General features: G+C 40.2%; 1 protein-coding gene across 5 annotated transcripts in view; it reads right to left on the minus strand.

The window, feature by feature from the left end:
* Positions 1-383: 383 nt before the first annotated feature.
* LOC107870754 overlaps positions 384-24,133 on the minus strand; it is a 37,271-nt gene continuing 13,521 nt past the window's right edge. For 3 of the 5 annotated variants that reach the window (XM_047413126.1, XM_047413125.1, XM_047413124.1), the window contains exons 3-6: positions 22,183-22,423; positions 3,570-3,901; positions 2,659-2,776; positions 384-1,592 (exon numbers count right to left, since the gene is read on the minus strand). In XM_047413126.1, the coding sequence (XP_047269082.1) occupies positions 619-1,592; positions 2,659-2,776; positions 3,570-3,901; positions 22,183-22,414 (1,656 nt within the window). In that variant the 5' untranslated portion in view covers positions 22,415-22,423 and the 3' untranslated portion in view covers positions 384-618. The remainder of the gene's footprint in view (positions 1,593-2,658; positions 2,777-3,569; positions 3,902-22,182; positions 22,424-24,133) is intronic. The other 2 variants (XM_016717382.2, XM_016717381.2) reach the window with 1 other exon arrangement.

Below are 24,133 nucleotides of genomic sequence, written 5' to 3' on the forward strand. Positions count from 1 at the left end.
GTTACATTTAATACTATCAAGGGTAGAATAAAAAAAATATCTGTTGATTTTTCAACTTGGACAAGTAAATTAAAACAAATATTTTTAGATAGAGGACCAACTAAAACGAAACGGGGAGTACTACTAATACCAAAACTAGAGAGACTGGAAACAACGTGCATCAAGTAGAGATACAAGAATGAAAATGGGCCTTATTGTTAAACCATCTGATGAAAAATGGTTTCCTTTATTCATTAATCTACCTGACGTCAAATGCTTTTTCCCCCGATTAATCTATAAGAAACAACCGGGGAAAGAAAATCCCTCTTGAAGTTTCATTTGAAAAGGATGAGAACCCTAAAGCTGATGAAAAGTTTCTAATGACATCATGAAACCAAGCACAATAGATAACAACAAACATAGATACAAACCAGTAATAGATTATTTAATACAGATGATAAATGCTAAAACAACTGTCTGAAGGCCTCCACAATTATTTGGCCCTGAAACTTTTATACAGTGCCTTCATACCTTTTGTAGTTCTAACTAGAACTGGAAGTTCGTAATTTTTTAAAAAAAAACTATAATACTGATTTGATCCAATGGAATAGTAGAAGTACAATATCATGGTTCTTACTTTCAATAATTTCTTGGCCTTTTCTTCTCATAGGCCTGTGGATATTCAGGATCAGGCTTGTCAAAGAAGGCCAACTCTTCTTCAGTCAAGGACTCAAACGGTCCATTAAATGGTGACAGCCTTTCTGTAGTATATAACAGCCACCCATCATATCCTGGTGCTACAGCTGCTTCATTTTCATGACTATCACGGGGTGAACCTTCAACCAATGGACGTTTAGGGACTTGATCAGAGGAAGGAAGATCCGATGCAACACAGTGACGGTTGAGCGTCGGTGGCTTGGCACTAATCTCATCATTATTCACATTGTGTATGCCTGAAAGAGGAGGAACCATAGTCTGCTGATTATATTGAGGTTCAGGAGGGACCTTTTGCTTACCATGTTGTGGACGAGAAGGAAGCATAGTACCAAGCTCATGGTTGGCGATGGTCCCATCAAAGCTGCAAATTCCAGTGGGCTCATCAAGAATTTTGTCAGAATAGCGAGATATCACAAGGCCCTGGCTGGATGCAACATCTTGTGGACGTAAATCACAGCTTAGACTTTTGCTTGAGTCCTTGTCAGTAACCATACCACTGTTAGCTTTGTGTGACCCTATCGAAGTAGGAGGCTTTGTTCTCTGATCATTTTGAGGAAGCGGAGGAGAATGCCTAGTTCCCTGATCACACGTAAGCTGAGATTTTGCATTCGGTAAGTGAGGCATCATAAAGCCTTGATCAGATGCAGGTGGTGAAAGAGTAACTGTAGTTCTCTGAACATACTGACGCGTCGGAGTGGAAACAATAGTTCCCTGGTCACGCTGGGAGCATGTAACAGGTTTGTCAAAGCTTGAAATCTTACTGGCCTGATCAAGCAATTTTGAAGAAGAGTAGGGCGTCGTGGTGCGCTGATCAGTTTCAGGTAGAGACTGCAAATCACAGCTACAACCATTACTAGGCCCCTTATGATCCATTACGTCGTTTGCTTCCTCTGGGCCTGCAAGAAGAAAATGAGAGTATTATTTCCTGATCATGCTGAGACAGCTGCTTTACATTATCTCCATCGGTTAGTGCTTAGATTTTAATGATTGACAACAGGTTGTGCAGGAATATCCAGTCAAAGAAGAAAAGCAAGTATCAAAGGCCTTGAGATTTGTAATGCATCAATCAAAGTAGTCAACTAAGGCAAGCAAGTACCAAGTGTCTTGTCTAATAAAGGAGCAAGCATCAAGATCTCAATTGATGTCAATCAACAAAGCAATAAAGGAAGCAAGCATCAGATCGGTTTTAAATAAGGAGTAAGTACCAAAGATAATTGAAGACCCTTTAATTAAGGGATCAATGCCAAGACCCGCAGCAGCTCACCTAAGAAAAGTACTTCATTGAGGAAAGATATTCTCCATTAAATTACTGCTTTGAAGAAAGGAAAACAGCTAAATCAAGAAGCTTTAATAGCTCAAAGTTATTCTCGGAAATAGGATTTTACTATTTCTCTTTCCAAGGATCAAATGTACTGGGTTGCCATCTCTGTCTAGCATAGCCAATGACTATTTAAAGGCTTTCATCTGAAGAAGAAGATTACACAAGCAGTCTAAATCTTCTCAAGCTCTTTGCTCTACTTTTAACAAGGATTGTCTGAATTATTTTGCACTCAAAAAGGAGAGGCGAAAAATATTTTTGTGAGGCTTTGTATCAAGTTACAAGAGAAAAGTAAGAGCGTAGTCATAGGAAATACACAACCTTTACTGGACAAGAAACATATAACAAGAACTTGAAAAGACCACTCTTGCAACCCAACGGGATTGAACTAATATCCATTCTGGATCCCAACCAGTATAAAAACATCTTGCTTCACTTTCCTTTAAGCATATTTTCAATACCTTCTTTATTTTAGTCTATTGATTACTACATACACAGCTGACTACTGGAAACAGATAGTTGACTAAGAAAAAGTAAAAAAAAAAAAAAGGCAATCACCCCCATCTTGCACTTTCACCATCAAAGTTGCTAAAATACCACGCTGCTGATCAAGCAATTCAAAGAGTACCTCAAGAACTAACTACCTTGAATTGTATGGTCCGTGCTAGATACCCCATCAGTTGGACCAGCAAATTTGGTGACTACCTTATCCTCTGCTGCCAGGAAATTGTCACTCGACTTGAATAACTTGCAAAATACCCACTTTTACAACACGAAGGAAATCAAAACAATTAGTACCAGAAAGGATGATCAGAAATACAGAAGCTAAAATGCAATTTTAAATTAGTTTATTTTCTCATTTCTATTCCAACTCTGTGAAGAGTAGTTGCGGGCACAACATGTTCCACAAATGTAATTTAATATCTGGGCACGTCGGCTTCTTGAAACCAGACTTCATATAAATGAAACAGGATATATAAATTGAAGTTCATCTAATTCTAGCTTCTGATACTTTGTGTGGTGTCCATAAGGAGCTATAGAGCTGCAGCTTATTTAAGGACGAGTATGTTGGTCCAAAGAAGGATAAGAACAGCTGAAAGGAGGGAACTCGTGATTTACTTCACCAAGAGAAGCATTTACCACTCTTCAAGTTTTTTCATGCAAAGTTCAACACATAAAAAAAAAAGGGCATCAAGTCCATTTCTCGACTTGGGGAAAATCGATGGTGTCCAGGGAATGCCTGCTTGGCTTTTACTTTTCCTTGTTTTACAGAATGACGGATATACAATCTCCTATTGCACTCTTTTCTTCGCCCTAACAATTGTATATAACAATAACAAAGTCAATATAATCCCACAAGTAGGGTCTTGGGAGTGTAAGATGTGTGCAGCCCCTTTAACAATGGTATATGTTAGCTAAGAGCCCATTACTAGTCTTATTAAGTGCGGTCATCAATTGTCCTCAAGATCGCAACATCATTATGTATACCTATATTCCCCACTCTTACAAATAAGTATGTCCTATTACTCTATTTAGAATAAGTTTAATGCCGTACCTGCATGTCATCAGAAGTACTACCAGTTCTTACGTCTCTGCTCCTGTCCAGTCTGTATTCATGCATTAGCCATTCAGTCCTCTTCCTATCCTTCTCATGTTTCCCCTCATTGTAGTTTAGTGTCTTTCGGTATCCAATCAGCTTACCATCCTTGTGGAATAGAGAATCTGCTCCACAAGGTTCCCAATATCCATCAGTGTTCGAGCTGTAACATTGACTTCCCTCTGTATACTTCTGGGTTGACGGGCTCAGAAAGTACCATTCTTTCGCTTGAGAAGGATGGTACATCTCTGTCAAAATGAAACTACTGTTTTTCACCAAGTGAAAGATCTCTAAACCACAAGCAAGGCAACAACATTAATAAGATTGGGAAATGTACAATATTCTTGATGCTACTATAAGAGACAAACCGAGATTCTCGATCTACCACATCCAAATGTGGGCAAACAATAATAGATAATTATACAGATAATGCCTAAGACAAGTAGACATGGATATAGTTTCAAAAGAAGTAGACACAAATATTTATCAAAATATGAAAAATCCTTGCCAGGTCTCACCTTAGGGAGGCAAGATAAACTTTGGGATTTAAAATTATAGCTAACAGAATAAATATTCAGAACCTAAATTTATTTAGGAACAAAGACAATCATACAATAACTAGATCTCCATGATGCATTTTCTTTGTCCCTACATATGGATCCTCTTTACATGATACAATTGCAAGAACAAAGATTCTCTGTATTCAGAGAAAAAAAGGTGGTCTTTCTGTAAAGGATCAGCCAGCTCATTGAACGTAATACATTGTAACAGTGAGCTAGCTAAGTACACAGTTGGTTAGTAGTAGCATGTTAAATGATCAATTAGTTGATCTTAGTTAGTTGTAGTTAGTCCAGTCACATTGATCCTACCAGAGTTGGGTAGTTAACTAGGCCTATAAATCCTCTTGTACATTAATTCCCCAGCTACAATAAAACAGCATCTGCTTCTCTTCCAAATTGCTTTCTGCCGCCATTGATGGGTTCTTTTCTTCTCGAGGAAAGTTCCATGCATGGAACTTAATATGGTATCAACGCAACGTAATTGATAAAATCTAGGGAAGCTCGACTTTGTGAAATGGGAAACTCATCTTTGTGATTTGATCACGATTATCATCTGTTTTGGGAGCATCAGACACACCTGGAGCTGTACAATAGGAATTCAGCCCACCGGCATGGAGAATTATACACTTTGGAGCAGAGCTATGAAACTCGCTCTCTTGATGAAGAACAAGCTTGGATTTATAGACGGATCAATCACTCGCGACAAATTTGAAGTTGATTTAGTGAATCGGTGAGAGAGATGCAATGCAATGATGATATCTGGGATCATAAGCAATGTGAGTAGAGGACTTCAACGTGGAATTTTATTCGATCTAGTGCAACTTTTGCATGGGAGGATCTCCGGGGGAGAGGCCCAAAGTTAATACATCACAGATTGATGTGCCGTGGTTTTACGGTTTTCGACGCTTAAAACATGGAATTGTTGTAGGTTCTCAAGCACTTTTTGGTAGATTTAATGTGCTTTTGTGTGTCTATGCAGGAAAACAGGTCCCGAAAGTTAAGATAGGAAAATGAGTTGAAAAGACTAAGTATTGACTCGTGAAACCAAGGTACGAGTTGTAGGAGTCAATGCACGCGTCATACCAAGGCCCGTACTGATGACCAGAGGTGAAGGTCAAATCCTAAAGTACGACTTCTACCTTTGAGTCGTGAAGAAGACGAACAAAAAAGATACAACTTGAAGTCAGTGACCACGGATGCAACCTACGAATCATAGAGTGGAGGTACGAGTCGCCCTTGACCTGTACTGACAGAAGAGGTGCTATCTGTACTTTGAGAGTACGAGTCACAGTACTACTCGCAGGTTAGAACCATGAGTCGAACCTTGATAGTGAAGCAGAGATGAGTTGTGGCTAAGCACGAGCCGTGACTTCAAGTGACTACATTGTACGAATCGTACCGACTGTTGGGCCTGCAATCCTATTGTATTTAGGATAGGTTGTGTTTGGGATAGGTTTTGTCTTTGTCTATAAATAGTTTACCTAGATTTCCTTTTACAGTTAATGCACTCTATAGCATAAGGAACATATTACATTTTTTGATATACATTGGTTTTTGGTTTATGGAGAAATTACATACTTAGATTCTTGATTATTGATCTTCCTTTGACAATCCAAGAAGTCGGATTTCTTCTACTTAACTCGTAAGTTCACAATTATGATTTCTTCTACAAATTCTAATTGTGATTCTACAAACATGAGTAGCTAAATCCCATAACTAGGGTTGTGGGAACCATGATGAACTGACAAAATAGGTTAAAGTACTTAGTGATCCTTGAACGGTGTTCATGCATATATTGTTCTTTCTCTTCGTACTGATTGCTTTTTAACAAGTGCTCGCATTAGAACTCACCTTAATTCTTACTTGCTTAAGGCTAAGAATAGGAAAAGAGATTAACAGTGGAAATAGTGGAAATTTGAGGCTATCAACCCTCATCTAATAGCTTGAGCCTTGTCTAGGGATAGGGATAGCTAATCTGAGATCAAGGGTAAGGGTTAATACTCAAACACTCAATAGACCTAACCAGTGATTGAGTGATATTAATCTAATAGGGGCGACCAGCCATTTAAATGAACCTAACTTACCGATTTTGTATGCTAAGCATTGGGATAGATCACTAGTACGCTACGCTTACTGAGTTATGAAATCATGGGAGTCCACTCTCAACAATTGTTACAAATACAAACGGTTACTTGTTACTTGGTTACTTAAAGCTTGAAACTTGATACTTGTTGCTTTAAAACCCCCTTTTGAATATAACTGATAAATAGTTGAAATAACCGCACAGACCTACCTAGCTTCTAGCCATATTCCTTGTGGGATCGACCCCAACCTAGTTGGGTTATATATTTGATTCAATGACTTCTTTATACCTCATTGTGAGGAGTAATTTGGGCAACATGAAAACTGCACCTATAATAGTTTTCTATTCGAGGTTAAAAAATCTTTGAGGTGAACATGACTCAATAGTGACACCACCTTCCTATGAATGTGAGAAATGAAGGAAATATAGATTATTGCAGACATCATCTCCTGATGTAAATCAAGCCTTTGCATTAACCAATACAAGATGAGTGCCAGAAATCATTCAAAGGAGGACAATTTTCATTCGGTGAGGACACGAATCCTACAGTCCTATTCACAGAAAGAGGAGTGCAGAAACATAGGAAGTCAGCTTATCAATTTTGTGACTAATGTCACACAAAAGGTCACTCTAGGGGTGATAGTTTCAAATTGATGCATTGTGATTTCAAAGGGAAAAGGAAAGCTAATATTCACAAACGTTTGGGACATCCGAGTTTATCCAAGCTACAAAAAATGGTGCCTAGTTTGTCTAGTTTATCCACATTAGATTGTGAGTCGTGTCAACTTGGGAAACACACCTCTGCTACATTTTCACGTAATATTGAGAGTCGTTCAGAGTCTATCTTCTCATTAGTTCATTCTAATATTTGGGGTCCTAATAGCCTTGTATGTCGATTGCGCAAGTTACTCTATGGTTTGAAACAATCCCCTCGAGCCTGGTTCGAAAAATTTAGCACAGTGATTCAGGAGTTTGGCTCGTAGTGGAGCTGATCATTCAGTGTTTTATCGCCATTCCGAACCAAATTTGTGTATTTATATGGTTGTTTATGTTGACGATATTGTTATCACCGGTAATGATCAAGAGAGTATCACAAACTTGAAGCAACAACTCTTTCAACATTTCCATACTAAAGACCTCGGCAGACTAAAATACTTTCTAGGTGTTGAGGTTACACAGTCCAAATCAGGTATTGTTATTTCTCAACGCAAGTATGCGTTAGACATTTTTTAGGAGACAGGAATGGTGGGATGTCGACCTATTGACACTCCTATGGATCCAGATGCTCAACTTCTGCCAGGACAGGGGGAGCCACTTAGTGATCCTGGAAGGTATAGGCGGTTGGTTGGAAAGTTGAATTATCTCACAGTGACTAGACCTGACATCTCTTTTCCCATGAGTGTTGTAAGTCAGTTTATGACTTCCCCCTTTGATAGTCATTGGGATGCAGTTATTCGTATTTTGCGATATATTAAGTCATCTCCAGGTAAAGGACTACTCTGTGAGGATCGAGGCCCTGGGCGTATCATTGGATATACCAATGTTAATTGGGCAAGATCACCCTCTGATAGACGTTCTACATCCGGATATTGTATTTTAGTAAGTGGTAATTTGGTATCCTGAAAAAGTAAGAAACAGAGTGTGGTTGCTCGATCTAGCGCCGAAGCAGAATATCGAGCAATGGCTGCAGCAACCTGTGAGTTGGTTTGGAGCAAACAATTGTGGGAGAACTAAAATTTGGATAAACCGATAAGATGGAATTTGCATGTGATAATCAAGCAGCCCTTCATATTGCATCTAATCCAGTGTTCCATGAGAGGACCAAGCACACAGAGATTGACTGTCACTTTGTCAGAGAAAAGGCACTCTCGGGAGATATTGTTATAAAATTTGTGAAGCCAAGTGATCAACTTGCAGATATATTCACCAAGTCCCTCACCAGTCCTCGTATTAATCACATTTGTAACAAGCTAGGTACATATGACTTGTATGCACCAGCTTGAGGGGGAGTGTTAGAATATGAGTAGAATTAGGAATAGTATACCAAATCCTACTTTAAAAAGGATTATATTGTAGTGTCTATAAATAGGGTGTTAATGTAATTATGTAGAAAACAATTTCAATAATATTTCTCTTATATTCTCACAATGCGTGAGGAACAGCTTTTTCTTAAACCCAAAACAATCTTCAATTCTTTAAAAGAAACAAGTTCTCTGCACAATTCCCACGCAGTATTGCCAGCTTCACCCGTTCCTTTTCGAGATATGTTAGAGACCTGGCTCTTGTACTTCTTTCTTTATTCTCCTCGTTCATACATCATCACTTGTACAATGATTGTCAACCATCAAAACACCATACAATCTTGAATGCAAATTTAAAGTTCAAGGTAGCCCATGGCAGTTCAACGAGGTTTCATCCCCAGCTTACCCAAGGTTGGAGACCTTACCACTATCATCATCGTGGTGGATCGGTTCTCCAAATATGCTACCTTTACAGCAGCTCCAAAGTATATATACCAACAAAAGGTACAAAGCAACTCTTCTTCACATATATTGTCAAATATTGGGGCCTTCCTAAAGACATTGTTAGTGATCCCGACTCTCGCTTTACTCGCAACTTTTGGACCCAGCTCTTCAAGTGTCTCGGATCCAAGTTGAGTCGTAGCTCGAGTTTTCACACGCAATATGACGGCAAGATGAAGCAATTTAATGGCATGCCGGAGAAATATCTTCACCATTTTGTTACAGGCTCAAAGAAGAATTGAGTTAAGCCTCTCTATGATGGACACTTGTGTTTCAATTCAAAAAAAAAGCTCAAGTACAAACAAAAGCGCTTTTGAAATTGTTACGGGGCAGCAACCACTGCTCCCACACTGTGAATGTACCAAAGCATGTCAAAATCTCCCCAAGCTGCTAGCTCCTCGAAGGAATGGAAGCAAGACTTGGAGATGGTGCCAAGCTATCTTGAGAAAGCCAAACAGTGGATGAACAAACACGCTGACCAGAATCGTCATTTCGTGGACTATCAAGTTGGGGATAAAGCGATGGGGAAGATCCCAAAGCAATACCTATTTGTGCGGACTCATGGTCCCCACAAATATGCCTTGCTGTCAGCCCCTGCAAAAACAGTGATGTCGAAGACAAGGATGTGGCCTCTCCAAGTCCCATCACTGGACCATCTTCTCCTTTGTATAAGTCTAGGTTCCTTTCGATGTAAATATAGTGTAGTTTTACTTCCTGTATTTCCATTATATTTTTTCTAGCTTATTTATGTCTCGTCATGTAACTTTGGTTTTTCTTTTGGAAGCACTATTAAGGGGATCAATAAATCAAACTTTCAAGCAAACAACAGATTTTCTGTACTGGTCTCTCCCCCTCGACACCGTGTTATCATTCTGTAATAGCTTTCATTAATGCAATCAAGCTTTCGGTTAATTCTTTTTTTTTTGTTCTCTCAATTGCTTTTGACATCGGTTTTCTCGTACAACACAGACAATTTAGTCTAGCGTATGGAGGGAACCCGGTTGGTAGATAGTAACCATACGGACATCGGTTGCTTAGCCTTGCGCTGCCTTTCCAAGAAATGACTGGAAGCTGCCGAGTAACAATAGAGATGTCCTACTTAACTAAAGTATATTTCTTTGTAACAATAGAAAAAGACGCAGTAATTGCATTATAACTGTTTGAACTAATGGGACAGTATTCTTAATGCAGGAGAACCAATAGAGCAGGAGGACATTGACTCTTTTGATGTTCAGCAAACCAGAAGAAGCAACATTGTTCTTGAGATCATTACAGAACACATAGCCCCTGTGCAACCACTAGATGATGTTGTCAGTAATTCCCATGAAGCTGGAAGTGATTCGAGCAGAGTCCAACAGGTCAGGCAGAAAAGTAAAACCACCTATTTGGTTCAAAGATTATTCCAGACCAGCCAAATTCGAAGGAGCTCATCACTATTAACATCCCATATCTAATGTCATCAGGATGGATTGTCACCATCCTATCAAAGTTTCATCTAAGTTTTCAACTGAGACCGAGCCTCAGCCTTACGCAGAAGCTGTTGCAGATAGCATGTGGGTAGCTGTTAAGCAAGAAGGAATCACTGCATTAGGGAACAATCACACATGGGAAATTGTTGCTTCGCCAAAGAGGAAGAAGGTCGCAAGTGGGTATACAAGATCAAATACAAGGCAATGGGTATACAAGGTAGATTGTCACGGGCTCATTTTTCAACGTGTCAGCGGCACACAATTTTGCCCGTGCGGCGCCCATGGTTCCCCCAACTATGGGCCAGCCTTCCTCATTTCCCAGGTCTTTAGCACGATCCTGTGCCTGTGGGAAGCTCGCCTCAGAGGCTTGCCCCCTTTGGTGCCGCTCCTTCAATATGTCGACTGACATGGCCAACGTATAAGCAACTCTTCTGGCGCACCTTTAATCCGTGGATCTCATCCATATGCGCTCCTGGGGGTGGCTACGGACATACTCGTCCCTTGCCTTGGCCTGAGCATTGCCATCGCATGCACAGTCCTATCCTCAAGCTTGACATCGCCTCATGCATGTGCACTTGGCCTTTGCTTCGCCCGAGTAGGGCAACCCTCAATCCTTGGCCTTTGTCTCAAGCGTCTTTCTTAGATATGCCCTCTCATGTCTTATGGCATAGCCAAACATAGCCCACGCAACTTGTATCTAGCTTCCGTAGCACAGTGTCTCCCCACAACTGCGCATCTAGGCCAACGGACCCTTGCTCGCTTGGCTGAACCTTGACCAAGCTCACAAGTTAGCTCACGAGTCTCTTGGGGAGAGTATCTCGATTGCTCTATCGGCTTGGAGGCATCCTTCCATCATTTAGACAGCCCACGGGGCTTGTCGGTTCATATAGCCAACCTCTAGCCTTTTCCGACGCCCAACGCTAGTCCACCCGACCTTGCGTTGCCCATAGGGTTCCCGAGCCCTATGAGTACCTTGCGCATTCCTTTGACATGCCAAGGCAGGCCCTTGAGGTTGTCCCTCAAGGCAGCACACTTGGGGTGGCCATCTGTCGACACACCCGGGGGAGGCTGGTAGGCTGTCACCATTCATACCCCCCTTATATATGCTTAAAATAAATAATCCCAATGTCCGCCACTAGACATCATTTTGCCTGAGAATCATACTGGGGCTTGGATCATTCATCCGACCTTCAAATTGGGTGCCGTTTGTTCCTACTCCTTTCTCTTGACTTCCTTCACACCTCCATGAAGTTTCACCCCATTCCCATACACATGGAATGAGTTATGGCCTTCGGACCAATCAGCAAATTATGACAATGCCACTGGACTTTGGCCAAGTCAAGCCCCAATCCAAACGTACTCCAAATGACCCCAAATTTGGTAAGCATACATAAGGTACCATCAATATCAACTCTCTAAACCGGAATCCTTAGATTCCACTTGTAGCTCAAAATGGCACGGCGCTGACATCGACACCGCACACGATCCTCACCATGCCTCCGCCCCCTTGGGCTAATACCAAGCCCTTTCCAAATCACATTGGCACTCTTAGGATATGTCATGCAACGTATATAGATGCTTGTTGCCTCATGTTATGCCCCTTTGCCTCATCTTCGACTTCGGCATATTCCCTCAGCACATACCGCCTGCATAGCTGACAAGGTTGCGGCCTAGTTGGCACGCATAATCCTGGCGAGTGACAGGCCCCAAAACTTTGGGGCGTCACATAGATGGTTCCATTGAAATATTAAAAGCAATGCTAGTTGTTAAGGGACACAATCAAAAGGAAGGCTTGGATTTTCAAGAAACATCTTCACCCGGGGTGAAAAAGGTCACGGTGAGAACAGTGGATTCTAGGGATGCAGCAAAAGGGTGGCAGGTACACCAAATGGATATCAACAATGCATTTTTGTATGGTAACTTGAATGAAGAAGTTTACATGACAGTGCCACAGGGATCCAGAGACACCAGTGACAAGCAGAAGGCTTGCAGATTGCTTTAAGTCCCTCTGTGGACTTAAGCAAGCAGCTCGTAGAATATTAAATTCATTACAGGCCTGGTCACTTTAGGCTTCACCCAGAGCAATAATGATTATTTCCTATACAATAAGAAGATAGCAGGGAAGATTTTTATTGTCCTGATTTATGTAGATGACTTGTTGATCACTGAGAATGATATCCTATTGATTACTGAGACAAAGATGCTGTTGTAGACTAATGTTACGATCAAGGAACTTGGTGACTTCAGGTTCTCTTGGATTTGAATTTGCCAGAAGTTTAAAAGGGATTCTCATGCAAGATCGGAGAAAGTATGTGTTATAAATCATCTCTGATCTTGGTCTGTCGGGTCTTAAACCTGTGCACTCTCCTATGGAACTAAATGTTGAGCCCACTACCATTGCATTTGATCAGCACATTGGGTACACCACCTCGGATCCACCTTTGAAAGATCCATGCAGCCACCAAAGGTTTATCAGAAGGCTGCTTTACTTGACAGTTACCAGGCCTGATATATACTTTCTGTGCTGTGTCTTAGCAAATTAATGCAATGCCCTAAATTATTTCACATGGAAGCCTCCTTGAAAATTGTCAGATACCTCAAACACTGTCCAGGTTTAAGGATTCTCACGTCCTCTACTCTCACACAACAGTTGGAAGTTTACTGTGAAGCTGATTGGACAACTTGCCCCAACACAACAAGGTTCGTGACTGGTTAAGTTGGGTGTTTCCCTCATTTCTTGGAAGTCTAAGAAGTATGTCACCATATGATATGATCCAAAATCCCTCAAAGCCTTTTACTAGAAGCCAAGATCGGAAACTTCAAAGGATGCAAGCCATGTTCATGAAGAAGGATGTTTTAGAGCAAGTTTTGATCGTCTCCAAAGGATTTCATGCGTTAAAGATTGAAATAGGAGCTCAAAAGGGAGGAATAGTGAGCTGCCAAGGAGTGACGGCTCACTTGGAGATCAGTCAAGGGCATGACCAACTGTCAAGTGAGCTGCCAATTGAAGGCTTTGAAAAGCCCAATCTGTCAAGGGGTGACGGCTCAGCTGGTGGTCAGTCACCACCAGGACTGACCGTCCCATGAACCATCACCAAGAGCCCACAAGGTGATCACACTGTTTTGGACGGCGAAAGGCAACAAGGCAACGAGGCGGTCTTTTGGAAGTGTGGCGACAATTAATACCAAAAGATTAAAATATTTAATTACATATATAAATAATCAAAATCTCAATAGCAATAATATATTAGCAAACATTTCAAGTCAAAAACTAAAACTAGATAGTAGATACTATGTTTTACTCTTAGTGAAAAAAAATACATAGGAAGAAGTACAAGAAAAAAATCAGAGGAAGACGTAGAAGAAGAAAAACAAAATCAAGAGGAAATCAATAGGCTATGAGTAATGACTGACAAGTGGAGAAAATAAGAAGAAAGTAGAAAAAGAAAAAAAAACAGAGAACCGACTTACCAATTGCCGCATGTCAGAGTCGGAGGAATCAGTCGCAGTCGCCTCTCAGTGGTAACAGTCAAAGCAAAATAAAAATAAAAGCCCTAAAATAACGTTTTATCCTTAAAACCCTAATTTTATTTAAGAAAATAAAAAGGTGTCGCCTTTAATGCCTCGCCTCGCCTAGTCGCCATGTCCCCATTCTCGCCTTGGCGTCGCCTTTTACAAGTTGCATCGCCACGAAGGCATATGGTGACACTGCCTCACGTCGCCTCGCCATTCGCCATTGACGACATGGCGCTCGCCATTGATAACACTGTCGTCACCCTAGTCATCAAGAGCAACCAATCCCCAAACTTAAAATTATTTTTGTCATTTGTTTATGGGTCACTTTAGGGCCTTGCAATAAACTATAAATGGTAACTCCAAGAGTTTACTTTCTTTAGTTGTTTTTAGATATTGAATGAACCAAACACTTGAGAGTGTGATTGGAGAGCTTTGTTGAATGCTTGTTTAGAAACGAGGGTTTTAAAGGCGACTGAATTCCCTCTTGGCTCACGTGCAGATTAGGTGCTCGTTGATAAAGGATTTAGGAGATTTCGAATTTAATATATTCAATAGTTATTTTTTCTTTCTACCTTCTTATGTCAATCTAACTATCCTCTATCTCATATTCGATTGTTCCTTTGTTTTCATAGTTAAATTCTTGTTCTCGTAATTTTCCTCGCATCATTTGGTATCAAAGCGAGCTTAGGATCGTTCTGAGTTTTTGATTTTTGAGTTTTCTTGTGTTTCTAGTTCTAGATTAGTGTTCCCTAGTACTATTTGAGTAGTAATCTAAAATTTGAGCTTATTCCGATGAGATTTGAGTAACTCACCATTGTTGGAGCTTGAGTTTGAAGAAATTTGAAGTGGGTTCTAAAATCTGAAAAGTTTGGTTGAGTTTTGAGGCTTAAATTTGCTTGGGTTGTGTTCGAAAGTTTGAAAGGAGCTTGGACTTCGAATTTCGTCGAATTCTGAGTTCGTTTGCTTAAGGGTCAAATTTTGGATATTCATACGTTCTTCGTAATGTTCATGTCTTGTTGAAGATCACTTAAAAGATAAGGTTTGATCCAAAAGAATAAAGAAAAAAGGAAGTATACTTGTTTATACCAAGGATATTCCAAAGAGAGTACAAAAGACCATAAGAAATTCTTACCAGAAGGTGTAGGCAACTCCAATGACGATCAGTCACACTTGTGACGAACAGTCACCCCATCAGTCACTTGGAAAGATCTTAAGACACATTCTGGAAATGACTGACGGTTCACCTAACGGCAAGTCACACCATCAGTCGGTGAGATAAAGTTGAAACCACATTCTGGATAAGGAGCGGCAACTCCTGTGCTGGTCAGTCACTTGATCAGTCACATTGAAAAAGTTTTTGTAAGCTCATTTTAGACTCCAAGTTTCATTTCTTTGATTCTTAATCATTTTTTACTTGGTTTTAACAACTAGTAATCAATCTATTTAGTTGTGAATTAGTTCTTGAGTTCGTTTTCTTTCTTCGTCCCATTTCTTTTGTGTTTTTCTAGTTTTTTTTTACTTCGTCGTAATTTCTTGGCTCAAGTCCGTTTTCTTTGAGTTCTTCAAACAAGAATCTATTCCGGCCAAGAGTAGCAATCGACACCTCAACTATCACTGTAGTATAAACCATCATTCAGCATTTGCGGATCCAGGTGTGAGGCATATAAAGGTGTGCAGAGTTGAGAGGTTGTTTTCCTAACATTAACTTGTTTGTTGTTTTTGTTAGTGTCTTTCTTAATAGGTACAATGGTTTCGGAACGTAAAACACCCCAAGCTATGGATAACAATACCTCAAATGCAATCTTAGCGGCAATTGAATCCTCAAGTCAAGAGAATAAAATACATGGAAGGTCATATGACCACACTACAAGGAAGTGTCTAGTATGGATGGGAGGATTGTTAACATGGAAGGTCGTCTACATTCCACCAAATCCACTCCTGAAAACTACCATGCCTCCTCTAGTGGTCATGTTCAAAACACTTCCGCTACCATTTCCCCGGAAACACTTCACCAAATGTACAACACACCAATACAGGTGCAAGGCCCCATTACTCAAACAAATACCTACCCACATAACCAAAATACCATTCGTCCACTCCAAACTCAATTTAACCAAGTCAACCAAGAAATTCCCCAAAACCAAGATCCACCTCGCCAAATACCCTATGACCAAGTACCCCCAGCACCACCGAACCAAAATCCACCACCTCAAGCACCACTTAATCAAAATCAACCTGTCCAAATAGAAGAAGATCCACAAGATGAGTTTAAGGAGTATGATGCAGTGGCTATGTTTGCGGAGTACGTGAGGAATAGACCAAGGGTTCAAAGAGGATATAAAGGTCAAGGAGGAAGATTTGGTTCGATTCCACATGGAAGAGGTAACATAGGAAATCGACCCCAAAAAGAAGGACATTGGAACTACCATGAGGAACAAGGTGGTAATGGAGGCCAGGATGTATGGATCAATTCGATCAAGACTAGACTTCCAACTTTCAAAATGACCCCGAGGTTTATCTAACATGGGAGTCCACTTGTGAAAGGATCTTCCAAGTCAATGATCTCACCGATGTCAAGGAAAGTTGCTATGCCATAGCCCAATTCGAAGGGTTTGCTATTAAATGGTGGGAATATGCCAAGAGATTTGAAAACATCCTAAACGAGTGACAACCACCTCCATGGGATACAGTGAAAGCGCTCATAAGAAGGAAATATGTGTCGGAAAGGTATAGACATGAGTTACATGCCAAGTTATACAACCTAAGGTAAGAGAACAAGAGTGTCTTAACCTACTACGATGAATTTCAACAATTGATCTTGAAGCTCAAGTATGATGAGAACATGGAACATGGAACATGTCATCATCTGCTTCAAGGTAAGGTTGAACAAAGATATTTCCTTATCTATGAATTGCCATAGATTTGCTACCATAGATTTAATCTTTCAAGCAGTCTTAGAAGTTGAAAGGGATCTCAAGGAGAAGACATCTGTCACACCCAAAGGGTACTCATCCACTAATTTTTTTAGTAAGAACAAAGAAGTAGCTCAACCTTCATTGAGATGGAACAAGAATAAGGACATCAAAAAGTCCTATAACAAAAAGCTCGTAGAAAATACTACTCCAAAGTACCCACCAAGGAATGAAGGTAACAAATATCCAACTCCTAATCCTAAAGGCTTTCAATACTTTAAATGTCAAGGTTGGGGACACAAGGCAAATGAATGTCCTAATTGGAGAAATGTGATCCTCAAAAAAGGGAGGTTGTATTACCTTGGAGAAGAGGAAAGTAAAGGAGAAACCCAAGAAGGAGAGAAGTTTGAAGAAGATGAACAAGTAGAGGGAGGTGATGAGGATGTTCAGCCTCAAGATAGAGAGATCAAGGTCCCAAACTTTGTGGTAAGACGAGTAATGATTAGTAAGGCATCAGTTGACCCTAGTCAAAGGAAAAATATATTCCATACTAAATATCTTATCAAGGAGAATGTGTGCTCATTAGTCATTGATAGTAGGAGTTATGCTAATGTAGCTAGTGCCACCATGGTTGATTTCTTGAAGCTACCCACAACCAAGCATACCACACCATACAAGCTTTAGTGGTTAAATAAGTGTGGATGAGTGAAAGTGACTAGGCAAGTTGTGATTCGGTTCAAGGTTAGGAATTATCAAAATGAGGTGCTTTGTGATGTGATTCTCATACAAGCTTGTCATATTTTGCTTGGAAGACCATGACAATATAATCGTTCAACCAAACATGATGGGAGAACTAATCGCTACTCTCTTGAGTTGAATGGTCGAAAATTCACACTTCACCCTCTTTCACCCTCACAAGTGAATGAAGCGCATCAAAGAATGAGAAAGTTAAAAGAGAAGAGTAAGAAGGAAGGGGGGAGGAACTCCATGAAAAGGAGAATGATGAAGGAGAGGAAAAATGGAGATTGAAGGGGAAGAGTCCAATGGTGATGTTGGCTAGGAACAAGGGTCTCTTCAAAGAGCATGATAATGAAACACCCATGCTCCTTCTAGCCCATGTTTTTCATGCTAACCACTTTACTTCTCCTATTCCCCATTCTATGTCTCTTGTTTTGAAGGAATATGAAGATGTGTTCCCAAAGAAACTTTCAAAAGGGTTACCTTCACTTTGGGATATTGAGCATCAAATAGACTTTGTGTCGGGTTTTCAATTGCCAAACAAACCGGCTTACCAAAGTAACCCAAACGAACACCAAGGAGCTTCAAAGGCAAGTTGAGGAACTCCTCAACAAAGTGTACATCACGGAAAACATGAGTCCATGTGCGGTCTCGTTCTTGTTGGTGTCAAAGAAAGATGAGACTTGGCATATGTGTGTTGATTGTCGGGCAATCAACAAGATAACAGTAAAGTATCGCCACCCTATTCCCTGTTTGGATGATTTGCTAGATGAGTTGATTGGTTCTTATGTGTTTTCTAAGGTAGACCCTAAGAGTAGGTACCACCAAATCCGGATGCAACCGGGTAATGAGTGGAAAACAACCTTCAAGACCAAGTTTGGTCTATATGAATGGATTGTTATGCCTTTGTCCTCACCAACGCTCCTAGTAACTTTAAGCGGTTGATGATCCATGTGATGAAACCATTCATAGGGAAATTTGGTGTGGTATACTTTGATGATGTCTTAATTTATAGCAAATCTCTCGAAGAGCATGTTTCACATTTGCGAAGTGTTTTTAAAGTGCTTAGAAAAGAAAAATTGTATGCTAATCTTGAGAAATGCTCTTTTGGTGTGAATGAAGTAGTATTCTTGGGATTTTTTTGTAAGTCAAGAGGAGTCGAGGTGGATGAATCCAAAATAAATGCTATCAAGAATTGGCCAACTCCGACATCCATTGGTGAAGTACGAAGCTTCCATAGGTCGGCTAGTTTTTATAGGCGGTTTGTCAAAAGGTTTAGAAGAGGTAATCCGCAAAGATAAATTATTCAAATGGGGTGATGAGCAAGCAAAGGCATTTGAAACTTTGAAGACAATGCTTAGCTTCGCTCCCTTATTGCACTTACCCAACTTTGATAAGATGTTTGAAATTGAATGTGATGCTAGCAAGGTAGGCATTTGAGCAGTCAAGACCATAAAGCTCATTGCTTAATTTAGTGAGAAGCTCAAAGGAGCAACCTGGAATTACTCCACGTATAATCTTGAGTTGTATGTCTTGATTAGAGTTTTGGGTAATTGGCAACACTATTTGTGGCCTAAGGAATTCGTGAATCAAACTGACCATGAATCATTGAAACACCTCCAGGCCCAAGATAAATTAAACAAGCAGCATACCAAGTGGATTGAGTTCTTAGAAACTTTCCCTTATGCAATTTAATACAAAAAGGGAAAAGAGAATGTGGTAGCCGATACATTGTCTAGAAAACAAGTGTTAATCAACATATTGTCTTCCAAATTGATAGGTTCTGAATGCTTGAAAACAATGTACCCCGAGAACCCCAAATTTGCTCCAATCTACCCGGATTGGGAGGAATGGGATAAGGAACGATGGATTAGGGATAGGTCTTCTAAACCCTATTCTACGTTTGATGGATATTTGTTCAAAAGAAGAAGGTTGTTTGTGCCCTCAAGCTCTTAAAGGAAATTGTTTGTTAGAAAGGCACACGATAGGGGTTTGATGGGTAATTTTGGAATTAGCAAGACCCTTGGGATCCTAGAGGAACAATTCTATCGGCCCAAGATACGTCATGATATTGCTCGAATTTGTGGTCAATGTATGAATTGTAGAAGTGCAAAATCACACCTTCTCCCTCAAGGGTTATATACCCCACTTCCCACTCCCCTACGCCCATGGCTTGACATTTCTATGAATTTTGTTTTGGGTTAGCCTAGGACAAGGAGGAGAAGAGATAGTATCTTTGTTGTGGTTGATCGATTCTCAAAAATGGGTCACTTAATTCCGTGCCACAAGTGCGATGATATTTCTAATGTGGCATCTTTGTTTATTGAACATGTCAAAATCCATGGAATTCCCCGAGCCATTGTTAGTGATAGGGACTCTTAAGTTCTCTAAGTTCCTCAGTCATTTTTGGAAGTCATTGTGTGGTAGGCTTGGCACCAAATTGCTTTTCTCAACATCTTTCCACGACTATTGGTATGACTCCCTTTGAATTTGTTTATGGTTTTAAACCCAAACCCCCTTAGATCTCACACCTTTGTCTAGTGATATTATGATAAGCTTAGATGGAAAAAAAAGGCGGAAACAATGAAGAAGATGAATGAGAAGGTAAGACTTTGCCTTGAGAAGTAGCAGAGAAGGTGAACAAAGGGCGAAAAAGGCTTGTACTTGAACCAGGTGATTGGCTATGGGTACATCTTCAAAAGGACCGATTCCCAACCAAAAGGAAAACTAAGTTAATGCCTCGAGGTGATGGGCCTTTCCAAGTGCTTGAGAGGGTGAATGATAACGCGTACAAGATTGATCTCCCACCGGAATATCAACTGCACAACACATTCAATGTGTGTTATCTCTCACTTTTTGATGTGCTAAAAGGTGATGAATCCGTGAATTTAAGGTCAAATTCTTCTCAAGATGGAGAGAATGATATGATCCAAAGTCCCTCAAAGCCTTTCACTAGAAGCCAAGCTCGTAACTTCAAAGGATGCAAGCTATGTTTAAGAAGAAGGGGAGCAAGTTTTGATCGTCTCCAAAGGATTCCATGTGCTAAAGATTGAAAATAGGAGCTCAATAGGGAGGAATAGTGAGTTGTCACGGAGTGACGGCTCACTTGGATATCAATCAAGGGCCTGACCAACCGTCAAGGGAGCCGCCAATTTAAGGCTTTGAAGACCCCAAAATGTCAAGGGATTACGGTTCAGTTGGTGGTCAATCACCACCATGACTGACTGTCCGTCGCCAAAAGCCCACAAGGTGATCATCTAAGTTGCTTGGATTCTCCAAAAATGTTGTCTCACCCGTGTCGGATCCTCCAAAATGCACTACTTTTGAAGGATCCGACACGCACCCGATGATATTTTTGAAGAGTCCGAGCAACAAAGTTGATCACACTGCCTACGAGTGAGTTTGGATGGAGAACCGCCAAGGGGTTGACTAACTGTCACCCTAGTCGTCAAGAGCAACCAGTCCCCCAACTTGGGGGTTATTTTGTCATTTGTTTATGGGTCACTTTGGGCCTTGTAATAGGCTATAAATAGTAATTCCGAGGGTTTAATTTCTTTAGTTGTTTTTGTGATTGGAGAGCTTTGTCGAATGCTTGTTTAGAAACGAGGGTTTTGAGGGCGATCGAATTCCCTCTTGGTCCACGGAGAGATTAGGTGCTTGTTGATAAAGTATTTAGGGGTTTTCGAATTTAATATATTCAATAGTTGCTATTTCTTTCTATCTTCTTGTGTCAATCTAACTATCCTCTATCTCGTATTCGATTGTTCCTTTGTTTTCATAGTTAAATTCTTGTTTTCGTAATTTTCCTCGCATCATCATATCAGGAGCTCTGCAGAGGCAAAGTACAGAGTTTGGGATCAACGGTGGCTGAAATTGTCCGACTGGTTGGCCAGTTTTCAGAGTTGGGTTTGCCTGTTCAGCTGCCCATTCCAGTTTCCTGTGATAGTGAGGCCGCTATGCAGATAGCTACCAACCTGTGTTCCATGAATGTACCAAACGCATTGACATTTATTGTCATTTTATCTAGGAGAAGATTTAGCAGGGCTTGCTCAGCAATTTCTACTAAGCCTCTTCAGATCAGTTGGCTGACTTATTGACCAAGGATCTCAGCTATTTGCAGCATTCACATCTTTTGTCCAAGTTAGGCATGAAAAACATTTTCATTGTCCCTGGCTTGAAGGGGGGTGAACTTAATACATTGTAACAGTTAGCTAGCTAAGTACACAGTTAATAGTAGTAGCAAGTTAGATGGTCAATTAGCGGATTTTAGCCGGCTGTAATTAGTTAGCTCTAGTTACATTTACTCTACCAAAGTTAAGTAGTTAACTAGGCCTATAAATACTCTAGTACAGCTCATAGATTGATTAATTCCCAATTCAATAAAACAGTATCTGCTTTCTCTTCAAAATTGCTTTGACACCATTGCTAGATTCTTTTCTTCTCAAGGAAAGTTGCTGGCATGGAACTTAATACTTTCCAAATGTTAAAACACTTTTAAAGTGCAGCAATCTAATAACTGAAGTTGCTCAGATTTGTCAGATGGCTATTCATCGTATGAATCAAGATTTCATCAGGAACTTTTAATTAAAGCAGAAACATGATAGCAGATCATGTTTGATACCACAAAATTCACAAATTAAATAGAACAAGAACCTTTCATATGATAAACATTCAGGATAAGAAAGATATTGATCAGAAAACAGCCACCCCGCCCCACCCCCAACAAAACCCCAACAAACTGAGAGAGAGAGAGAGAGAGAGAGCGCTATACGAGAAAGCTGCTGAGGATGGTACAAGAAGAAGTCGACATCATGAACAGTGTGATCGAGAAAGCGCTGATCTATCATTTTCTTATCAAGAAAATGAGTTATCAGCTCTTCATCTGCATAAGGGAGCTGATCACCAACATTCTCTTCCTGTCTACAGATGATTTCAATGTCCATACAATTCTCGTTCACATTCATCATATTGGCAGTGCTATCCTGTTTCCCCTTTTCTTCCATTTTTGCACCCTACGCACAAGTAAAATCAATAGCAAGATGAAGCAGATCAATGGCAAGATGGATGGCTTCTCAATTTTTGATTTTCGATATACAAAAAAAGTGATAGGAAAAAGCAAGTGGCAAAAAGAATTAAACGAACCATTCTGAGTTGTCGTGGAGGTTCGGATCTTCTAAGGTTTTTTATTTTTTACTGTTGTCCTTTCCTGAACTTTACAGGTCATCTTTTATAGATATCCCGAAGAAAAAGATGGAAATTATTTTTTAATTTTAAGGTAGAGATCCTTCAAAAATCGGAAAGAAATTTAAAACAACTTTTTAAATTTTTTTCCCCCAAATGGTTGACTGAGGATTGATTCTTCCATGGCTATTATGCCAAGATAATGAGTTAGCTAATCAATAGTACTAGTCCTAAAAGGCCTACTTACAACAAAATTGATTTTGAAAAATGAAGCTTCAAATGTCATTTCACATGCCGGAAGTGTACTGCCAGAGCGGATGTACCATTCAATGTATGGGTTCAACCCATAACTTTTGGGGTGGAGCATAAATTTCCATGTAAAGATTTATTAAAATTTAAATAAATAGTAAACATGCACCCATAACTTTAAAATATAATGGGTTCAATGCAAAGAGCCTTAAAACATTGAACTCTACCCTTTCCCGTAAAGACTAGGACGATCAAGGACAAGTACGATTGAGCCAAGACCTAGGTAAGGACAGTGGAGGAAACTCAGAACACTCTCCAGTTTTGATGGGGTTGCATCAGGGACAAGCGTTAGCTAATTTTATTTCCCCAAACCCCACTTGGTGGGAATATATTGGGTTTGCTATTGTTGTTGATGGATGCATTGAAGCGGCAAATTCAAGGTGAGGTGTCATGGTGTAATGTTATTTGCAAGTGACATGGCTCTGATTGACAATACTAGCAACGGAGTTAACCTAGGCTTGAGATTTGGAGACAGACCCGGAAGTCTAAAGGGTTCAGGTTGAGCAGGACAAAGATTAAATACATAGAGTGCAAGTTCGATGATGTAACACATAAGGCGGATATAGATGTAATGCTTGATTCACATGTCATCCAAAAAGAGGAAGTTTCAAGTATCTTGGATATATTATCCAAGGAAATGGGGAGATTGACGAAGATGTCACTCACTACTCACTGTATTAGTAATTTTTTTTATTTTTTTTGGGAGGGAGGGGAGGAGATGGAGTTTCGCATCCAGAGTCTTGTGTGACAAGAAAGGTGCCACCAAAATAAGGCAAGTTCTACAGAGTGGTAGCTAGAACAACTATGTTGCATGGGGTGGAGTTTTTGGCTAGTAAGAATTCTCATGTTCAAAAGTTGAAAGTTGTAGAAATGAGGATGTTGCGATAAACGTGTGGGCACATTAAGAGAGGTAGAATCAGAAATGAGGATATCCAGGACAAGGTGGGAGTGACTTTGGTGGAGGATAAAATGCAGAAAGCGACACTAAGATAGTTCGGGCATGTGAATATGAGATTGTGAGAGGTTGGCTATGGATGGTTTCATGAGAGGTAAAGGCAACCGAAGAAGTATTGGAGAGAGGTGGTTAGATGGACGTGGCACAGTATCAATTTATCGAGGAGATGACCTTAAATAGGAAGTTATGGAGAATATTTTCTTTAAAAAAAAGTTGAGAACACTGATTAGGGTAGAAGGTTAAAAGGCATTAGTGCATTATCTTGTTACCCACCCAT

The sequence above is a fragment of the Capsicum annuum genome, chromosome 5, assembly GCF_002878395.1.
Source record: "Capsicum annuum cultivar UCD-10X-F1 chromosome 5, UCD10Xv1.1, whole genome shotgun sequence".
Classification (NCBI taxonomy): Eukaryota; Viridiplantae; Streptophyta; class Magnoliopsida; order Solanales; family Solanaceae; genus Capsicum; species Capsicum annuum.